Here is a 9,821-nt window from a genome sequence, read left to right on the forward strand (position 1 = left end):
TTGAGTGTCTGCCTTTGGTTCAGGTCGTGATCCCCAGGTCCTGGGATCGAGTCCCACATCAGGGTCTCCCCACAGGCAGCCTGCTTCTTCCTCTGCCTATGTGTAAATTACCAATAAAAGAAGTTGTCCAGTAGTTTGCCTGTTTTGTCATTCTTTTTGAATAATCAACCAAACTCTGTAGCACTTCAAGTTACTTATAATCATTCTCATTTTTTTCTTTTTTTGGTTTGTTTTTGTTTTCTCTTGTTCCTTTTTTATATTTAAAAAGAATTTAGACATAATTCATTACATTCTCTATTTCATTCTTGCTCATGTAAGCATTTAAACTTCTATATGTTTCTCTGGTTTCTTTTTTAGGTGTTATTTTGAAATGATTGGATTAATTTTTATCTTTGTAGTACAACAGTGCTCTCTCATATTCAGCTTGCACTTGACTATTAAAATTATGAAAATAGAGGCACCTGGTGGCTCAGTCAGTTGGGTGACCGACTCTTGATTTTGGTTCAAGTCATGATCTCAGGGTGGTGAGATTGTGCTCTGAGTCAGGCTCTGCACTCAGCAGGGAGCCTGCTCCAGGATTATCTCTCTTTAAAATAATAAACAAGTATATCTTTAAAAAGAATAAACAGAATTATGAAAATATTTTTTCAGATTAAGTTATTAGTCGGAAATGTAGAAAATCATATGAAATATGTAGAGAAGAAAGTGAAGTATAAAGATAAAACCAAGAGTGGCCATAGTCACTCTGGGAGATCAGTGCCTTAACTCCAAAACGTAGATACTTTGATTCTATCCTATCTCTATTCCTCAGCACACACAATTGACACCAGATAGCCTAGAATGTGAACCGAAAGGGATGAGAAATTGACAGGAAAATAAAAATTAGACAAAGTTAAACAAATGCAATCAAGAGTTGACTATGGCATCATTCAATTACATTGTTTCTATAACTGAGAATCTTTAGTAACAAATGCTAGAGCTGCAGGGACTTTAACTCCTATACTTATTTTACATTACTTCATGTCTTAGCATCCCCGGCTTTTCCCTGCCTCACATACCTGGATTCTTCAACCTTGAGAGCTGTGTTTTTAAAATCAGTTATCTTTATTTCAGAGGTTCTAGCACTCAACCCTTTGGATGAACTTGTCTCACTTTCTTCTTCTGTCAAGGTAGTACGAAAACATCGTTCACCTTGGAAAGTCAGTGTTACATTTGAGATGGTGACACGTTTTGAGGATTCTTTGAACTCATTCTTACTTTTTGTATCTCGTAGACACCCAGGCTTCAGAATATTTTCCATTTTTTCCTTTGAAAATAATAAACAGCAGAAAATTAGGTAACAGAAAAGTACCACCCAGATATAGATGATTTATGCAGCAAAATATTTTTTCAAAATATTTAATATAGTAATCGTTTCATTTATATCTACTGAGTGCCACACTGAGTGTGCACAGGCACACTATTGAGGGAATGAGGTTTGGTGTGTGGCCACTGAGGCCACCAGGCAGACGTTGGAGGCTGATAGTCTGGGACCTGACACAGCACATCCAGAAGCTCACCACTGTCAGCTTACACAAGAAAATTAGTACTTAATTATAGCATTTCCTTTTTCTGAATTCTTGGGGAAAGAAAGGTTGTCCAGAAATACCTTGGTACTTACTCCCCGATCTGATGTTGCTCTTAATTTAAGAGTATCTAATAGGTAAGGGGTACCTGGGTGGCTCAGTCAGTTGGGTATCCAATTCTTGCTTTCAGCTCAGGTCATGATTTCAGGGTCATAGGATCAAGCCCCGAGTCAGGCTCTGCACTGGGTGGGGAGTCTGCTTGAAATTTCCTCCCTCTCTCTCCTTTGCCCTCTGCCTTTCCTGCTGCTTGCTTATGTACACATACATACACTCTCTCTCTCAAATAAATAATAAATCTTAAAAGAGTGTCTAATAGGTGACACAAGTTGGGATTTTCACAATAAGACAAAAGAGTTCATTTTTTCATCAAAAGACTTAGAACCTATACCTAAAACTAATACCACAAAATCTTTCCTGTTCTCCTAACTTCCTGGGTTCTGTTAACGAACCACCTCTCTTAGACACTCACTGGCTTCCTCAGAATCTGTCTCAGGCCTCTGAGCAATTGATCAGCTGGTCCTAAAGACTTTGTTTCTCTAATATCTCCTCTCACCTGTACATTCCTCCTCCCATTGCCACCACCTAGTCCACCACCTAGTCCACCACCTCCTCCCATTGCCACCACCTAGTCCATCACCTAGTCTACCACCTCCATCATCTTTTCACTTGAAAATAATACAGTATTCTTCTTCCTTAAAGAAAAAACTTTTTTCTGTCAATGGAAGTAACACATATTTAATATGGAATATTTAGAAGATCCTATAAAGATATAAAGTGAAGGGAGAAAATTATTGCTTGCTCGGGGCCACTAGCCAGAAATAACTACTTCTATGGCACATTTCATTCAGTCTTTTTGTCTATTTGTTTATTTGATATGTGTCAGCTTTGTGATAACATTTTAGTTCTTTATCTTACATTGTTAACTTAACAATTTATTAATAGCATTTTTCTCATGTTATTAAGAATTGTGTAAGACTGCTTGAATTTGAAATTATGTTTATTGTAGAAAATAGAAAATTTAGAAAAGTGTAAAGAGGAAAACATTAATTTCCTGTAATCTCACAATCTAGAAATAAATGGCTGTTCAAATATGACTTTTCACCCTCCTATTGCTTGTGAGCATAAAAATGTATTTTTATGTCATAGGGATCATATTCTTCATTTTTCACTCAACTTTTTTCAAACATGAAAGTTTCTCCAAGTAAAGAAAAAATTTCCCAATAATTTTAATACCCATATAGTAGTGTTTCATTTTAACAAATGTTTACTGACTGCCTATGATCTTGCCAGATACTGTGATTGCTCCTGAAAAACATTAATACAGCACCTGCCCTTCATTATTTATGTCAGTTTAGCAATTCCCCTGAAGTGAATATTTAGGTTCCTTCCAAATTTTCATTATTTCATTTTGACAAACATGATATAGATATGGTATAATTAGCATCATTACCACTAAATCCTCATTCTTACTTCTGATTAATTCCTTAAGGAAGATTCCTAGAAATGGAATCACTGAATCAAAAGTGTATAAACATTTTTAGGCTCTTGATTCATAATGATTTCAAGAAAGTTTGGGCCAATTTTTATGCCTGCCATGAATCTATATGAATTCCAAGTTGACCACACCTTGACTATTTTTATTATTCTAATTAACAGTGTTATAGATTATTTTTTTCTTAGTTTGCATTCCTTTGATTACCAGTGAGGTCAAACTTTCTCCAGTGTATTTATTGGCAGTTTTCTTCTTCTGTAAAATGTCTAACCTTGCCCTTTATGATTTTTCTATTATGGGACCAATGGAGCTTTTCTAGCAGTAGGTCCTCAAACTTAGCTCTTTATCTACAATCCATGTTACCATCAGATTCATCTTTCTAAAAACACAGTTCTTTCATTCCCTTACACAGAGGGCTTTTATGGTTACAGTTTGCCCAAAGAGCAGAGTCCACACTTCTTAATTTGGCATTCAAGGTTTGCAAACAACTTTCCAATCCTATATTTTCCACATATATTATGCTCCAGCCGAACTGAACTAACCATTCTTGAATATGGCTGTGTTTTTCCACTTTCTAGCCTTTTCTAAAGCTGCTCACTTCTTTTGGCACTTTATTTTTCTATTTCCACCCTCAGTTTTACCCATTGAAATTTCACCCCATCCTATAATATAGTGCATATTTTTATATACATTTAAACACTTAAAATAGTCCTTAAGTGACATTAATAGCCTTGTTTTAGAGATGAGGAGACTCATGTAGCTCAAGTAACTTCAGTGGCTTGGCCAAACAGCTATGTGGGAGGGCAAGTGTCCAACTCAAGTCCAGCTGTGCTGGTCCTGAAGTTCTTTCCATCCCACCATACCTTTCTGATGCTGGGTTAAATTTGACAGGAAGGATGGTCACTGCTTCTTTCAGGATACATCCTACAACTTCTTTATACCAGGGCTTGGGGCTAATATTCCATTATTTTAATTAGGTTACTCAGAGCGCATTCCATAGCATTTTGATAACCAATATCAACGAGCTAACCAAAAAGCATGACCTTGGTTATCATTCTCATTCTTGATTATTAAGGAATAAAAGTGTGCCTTGTCACTTACCTTTTCTTCTTGCTTGGCCCTTAGTATATCATCATTTTCAAACACCACTGTGACCTCTGAGTTTGGGACATCACAGAGATCTGTGACTTCTGTAACTTCAGTGACAATATTTATATCTGGGGCCTCTGTGACCTCATTTTCTGGAACATCTGTGACGTCGGTGACATCAGTGACATCGGAGAAATCTGAGAAATCAATGCTTTCTACCGCATGTACAGGGTCTGAGCATGTGTACTCATGTGGGGTCTCTACAGCTGTGAACGCTGCAATATCCATGATGTCCATTGAACCTGTGATGTCTGTGCTATTCGTGATTTCTGAGAGACTTGAGATTTCTGACAGTTTGGAAGCTTTGGCTTTCTCCTCATTCAAGAGAGAGATGAGTTCCACCCATTGACAAAATAGGGTGTCCTGTTTACATGCAGGGGCGCAGAGCTGTAGGTAGTAGGCTCGACCACTCACCAGCTTTACTTTGATGCGCATATTCTCAGCATCATGCACCGAAAGGGTCACAAACTGCAGAGGTAGAAACCTGCAAAGACATACGATTGTCATCTGGGGCCTGACTGAAGACCCATCAAAAGGCCTTTCCTTTTACATTGTATAGCAATTTGGAGAGTGAGATTCAGGACAAGGGGCTTGTCTCCCAGACAGGCCTGGGTTGGGGCAGGTGTGGGGTTGGGCAGTACCTTCTGTGGTTACTATGTTCCTGGGTCTGGTCCTTAGCTTTTGAGTATCAAAACTGTGATTTTTAGTATATGTAACCAGCCTCCTGAGGGCCATCTCACTCAAATCATACTCTTCAGACTCTGATGAACTAAAAAAATCAAAGTACCAACTATTTATCATGAGAAGTTGTCCCACTTAGTTCATCCTGCAAAGTTGAGAGAAGTTGAGAGATTGCTCTAGGTCACATTGAAAGTTAGTGGCTTGAGACAAGACCACAGCAAAATCTGATGGAAGCTGAGATGCTGGGGAAGAAAGGGCATGTTCTAGAGAGGCAGTTTATTATGAATTTTCAGTTACTGTTACTTAGGTTTGATTTTTAAAATTTAACTACCTGTTTGACTGCTAGCATGTCATAAGCAAATTTCCCAGACTTTAAGGACACGACTGCCATTTATAGCAGGATACAAGTGAAATGCTCCCTTGGAGCAAATGTCATTGGTGTTTTTATTTTCAGCTTCTCAGGGGTAAAGCATATTTTCTGAGAGATTCTTAACTTCTTCCCTTTGTAACTCACCTGGTGAGCACCAGGTTCTCTGGTGATGGCGATATCAGGAGACTTTGAAACAGGGGTTCTTTATCTTTCCGGGCTTCAGGTGTCAGATGTGCTAGAAGCATCACATTGGGGGTCTTCTGGGTTTTACTGGAAGAGCAGATGCCTACAGTCACCCAGTTGGCTCGGTTATGAAGGTAAATGGATTCACCTCTCCTGTTAACCTAAGGCAGAGAACAGGAAGAGGAGTTTTCTGCTGAAGTGCATGGCCCCAACAACCTTGCTTACCTGAGCAGTGTAGGAAATAAAGGAGAAATGAAACATGATGGTACATTTGCTCAATCACTTGTTGAGAATTCCTGAAGTTATCACAGTAAATGGACAGACCCCCTGGGCCATGGGGGTTCTATCAGGGATGGTGAACATTAAAAAGTATGTCACTAATTATTACTGCAACAAGAATTACCAGGCATGAATTTAGGGTGCTGTGCTATGAGGCATATGATAGGAGACTTGATTTAAGAGGAGATACAGGCAGTGGTGTATTGGTAAATGTGTAACAACTATTTCTGATATGCATATATTTATTATATATCTTACTGATATAGAAGATGAGTAGCACACAATTTACAAATAATGATATATACAACTTTCTTTATTTTAAATTCAATACAGTCAATTGATTCTCACAGAAGTCTTCATTGACCTTTGTCAAACTCTTATATCCATAACCTTAAAAGCATAAATTGTAAAATGTAGTAAAATAATAGGAACAACGAGGTTTGAGTATGTGAGTTTATCGATTTAATTTTTAAGAATAGCTGTGTTCAAGGCTAGACGTGCAAATTTCCTGAACACTTACCAGTCAGCCAGCTCCTGCATACTCCAGACATAGGGTCAGAGAAATCTCCCCTGAGGAAGAGACCTCTAGCTGAGACCTGAATGTGAGACTACGGCAATGTGGGAGTTAAACTGACTAGGTGGACAGGAGAGCTTTTCAGACAGGGGAACAGCATGTGCAAAAATCCCAAAGTCCAAGAATCTTGGCCAGTAAAATCTCTGCCAGTTGGAAGAAAAGAAAACTGGAAAGTGGCTAGACAGGGATGCGAAGGAAGCCAGAGAAGGGCCACATTTGGTTTCTCAGCTAGACATTAACTCAAAAACACAAAAATCACTTAAAAACAAATATACTCGGAAAGAGGTTGTAGCTCACACTATGGACCTACCCAAAGCCATGCCTGATTAACAGAATTCAGTATCCAACCAGTATCTGCCCCTTAGGGATGGTGCTCTGGCTCAGGGGTGAAATACTGATGAACCTGGTAATTTCATTCCCTAGCCAGTGTTTGCTTTCAGCAGGGCCATGTGGCCTAGGTCTGGCCAATGAGACACAGCGGGGGCCTCCTGGTGGCTCTGGGAAAGGTTTCCAGTCCTCACAAAAAGTTGCTATGATAAGGGCATCTCTTGTGGCAGCTGTTACTGTCCTGTTGGTATGTCCTGTCCTGAGGGGAGCTAACTTGAGGGAGATAGAGCAAAAGAGAGGAACTGGGTCCCTGATGACTCTTTGCAAGTGAGCTGATGTCCTGTGGCTCTTTCACTTAGAGATGCCTATTTGTTTTCGTTTGAACTTGAGTCAGGGTCCTGTGGCAACTTGCTGACAAAGGCATACTAACCAGGAGAGGTTGTGTATGTTGAAGGGAATAACTTACCCAATTATGATACGGGGCATGCCTGGTCTATAGAGTGCTACCTACCTCCCTTAGTGTTCATTAGAGCATGCACTAAAGGTTATTTGAGAAGGATGTAGGAAGAAATATAAAAAATAAGATTATTAGTAGGAAAGAAGCACATAGAAGGTAAAATCATCAAATCATGACTTATCACATGTGTTCTGGGCATTACTAAAACATTAGTTTTCTTTGAGGAGTCACCTCCTGCCTATGGTGTTCTAGAGGTGAGGACGTCTCCCTAGAACCAAGGCATCAGGGCAGAGAACACATTTATGGAAGATGAAGCATCTATTGTCTTCTCTATCTCCCCTCTGTGGAATCAGCTGAGGAGCTGCTTGAATGGGTGTGTTTTGTGTTAGACTTGGTCGTGGCATTACTGTGGACTTTAGGGGTATGGCCTACAACAGTGAACTCATTTTCCCTTTCCTTGTCTGAATATTTTAATGTTTAATGTTCAGAAGAAAGCAAGAACTGCTATCAAATGCCTTGAAATGTAGTTTCATTCATAATGTAGGGACATTTTTATGAGAAGAAAACTCTCCTCCCTGACAATTTGACAATTATCTTTTACTTTCAGAACTAAGAGCCAAAATTGATTTTAATACCAAGTTGTGTTATTCTTTAAAATGTCTTCTCAATCCAAGAAAGGAGCTATCTGAATGCTTTCCTGTGGCAGGATGTTCTGAATTCACTGTAATCTCTTCATGTCACTTTGGGAAGATTATGATAGAATGACAAACATGGTGGAGTTAGAAAGATTTAGGAGTTAGAACAAACTCTCCTAAGTGAGAGTTTGCTGGGAAAATTTGGAATGAATTTTCCTTTAACATTATCATTATTTTAGGTTGGTTAAAGTTCCAAAATTTTTCCCTTTAATCATCTCACTCATTCCTTTATCACTTTTAAAATACTCCTCCTCCTAATCTTTTCAATTTGAGAAAATTAATTACTGAAGTTATTGGAACTTAATTCAGGGCTCACATCTTATTTACCTGGATAAAATTGCTCTCTAAAATGGGAGGAGATACAAAAGGGGCATACTCTCCTCCATCCAACATGTTTTGAAGATCTCCTGGATCTTGGGAGGGTGGCACAGAGATGGCATCTTGCTCATTGTTCCTTGTGGTGGGTTTCCTTTTGTTCCTCTTCATGGTGCTTACAGACAAACATCACAAAGTCAAAGGAATGGGAGCACAATGAACAGATACAGAGAAAATTCATCATCACTTTGCCTCACTTACTCATTAAGTCAACACATTTTATCAACACCTATGATATGCCAGGCACTGCCTGGAACATTGGTGATACATCCATACAGGATTGGTAGGATCTTTGCCCCCATGCAGCTTATACTCTATAGGAAGGATAATCAACAACAACAACAACAACAACAACAACAACAACAAAAAGAATACTGGATGATTAGGGCTACAAAGACTCTAGAAAAGATCCATGTAACAAAAAAATGCCTGGGATGTGGAGCTAGCAATGCTAATTAATTAGGACAAATAGGAAAGGCCTCTCTAGGAGACCATGAAACACATGTACCATATCCCCCCCAAATTAGCAGATCCCCCCCCCTTTTTTTTTGCAAGTAGGGTTTAAAAACTATACTAAATTGAGAACATCTTTTCCTGGCCATTCACCCTTGCCTAATGCTTAGCTCTTGGCTGAGAGGTAAGTAGTGGATTTCTATCTAACCAATAACTATTGCCTATGTCTTCTACTCTTTTGCTCTGACTCTCTCAGAAACTGCTTCAACAAAGAACAGTGGCTCTGCATCATTGGATTTTACCTTTTATCTACCAGGAAGGACAGAATTCCAAGAAGGGAACAAGGTCTCAGAATGTAATTCTGTTCATATTTTCAAAAGATCACCTCCTTCCCTCTTTACAAATCCCATGCCAGTTAGAGGGAGGAGTCCTTAACTGGCAAGCAGCTGCTCCTGTGTTCCACTGCAGGTGTACAGTTCCACCTCAGTTCTTTCTCAGAGGCACTTTTCCCCCCTTTTGCTCAAGCTAAGGGGTAAGTTATGGACGTGTCTTGTTGCTGTCCCAGTCAGGGTCACAGAATGCAAAGACCACAGCTACCTGACATCCTATGGGCATATGACTCTGGGCACAGGAATTCCCCATCAGACCTTCTGCTGGTGGCAGCTCAATTCCTCCCTTCACCACATCCATGCACGAACACAGGGAAAGTGAAAAGAGTCAGGAAAAGCAAGAAAGTAAAAATAGTCCAGTGAAGCTAAAATGTAAAAAAAAAAAAAAGAGAGAGAGAGAGAGAGAGAGAGAGAGACAAAAACAAAGAGCATTCAGGAAAAGAGAGAGAGATAAAACCACCACCACCATCCAAAACATAGCGGATGGGAAGTAAGAATAAAATTTGTTTAGTGCTTGATACGAGGCAGGCAGTAAAGACTTTACATGCACTATCTCGTTTAATTCTGAAAATACCGTGAAGTAGCACTACTACTACGATGCTTATTTTATGCACCATGCAGCTGAGGCTCGGAGAGGGGAAGTAACTTACCCGAGTCCCCACGCCAGGATTCAAACCCTCATAGTCTGACTAGTCTGACTGATTATGCCATTGCCCATGGTTCAATACTGCCTTGAGTGCTCAGAAAGATGGATGTAAGAGTTGGCAAGAGT

The 9,821-nt window shown here is 39.4% G+C and overlaps 1 protein-coding gene across 1 annotated transcript; it reads right to left on the reverse strand.

The window, feature by feature from the left end:
- Window positions 1-1,018: 1,018 nt before the first annotated feature.
- Window positions 1,019-8,318, reverse strand: FAM71D (family with sequence similarity 71 member D). The gene is made up of 4 exons (XM_041757792.1): window positions 8,160-8,318; window positions 5,462-5,661; window positions 4,219-4,750; window positions 1,019-1,306 (listed from the first exon to the last, which is right to left on the reverse strand). The coding sequence occupies exons 1-4, from the start codon at window positions 8,316-8,318 to the stop codon at window positions 1,019-1,021; spliced, it is 1,179 nt and encodes a 392-aa protein (XP_041613726.1).
- Between the last annotated feature and the right edge of the window lie 1,503 nt (window positions 8,319-9,821).

The sequence above is a fragment of the Vulpes lagopus genome, chromosome 6 (genome assembly GCF_018345385.1).
Source record: "Vulpes lagopus strain Blue_001 chromosome 6, ASM1834538v1, whole genome shotgun sequence".
Classification (NCBI taxonomy): domain Eukaryota; kingdom Metazoa; phylum Chordata; class Mammalia; order Carnivora; family Canidae; genus Vulpes; species Vulpes lagopus.

Excerpts from the sequence above, each read along its gene's own strand:
- FAM71D (XM_041757792.1), bottom strand. The coding sequence starts at position 8,318 with ATGAAGAGGAACAAAAGGAAACCCACCACAAGGAACAATGAGCAAGAT. Across the intron at positions 5,662-8,159 it reads TAGAGAGCAATTTTATCCAG|GTTAACAGGAGAGGTGAATC; the intron begins GTAAATAAGATG and ends TCTCTGCCTTAG. Across the intron at positions 1,307-4,218 it reads GGGCCAAGCAAGAAGAAAAG|GAAAAAATGGAAAATATTCT; the intron begins GTAAGTGACAAG and ends TTATTTTCAAAG.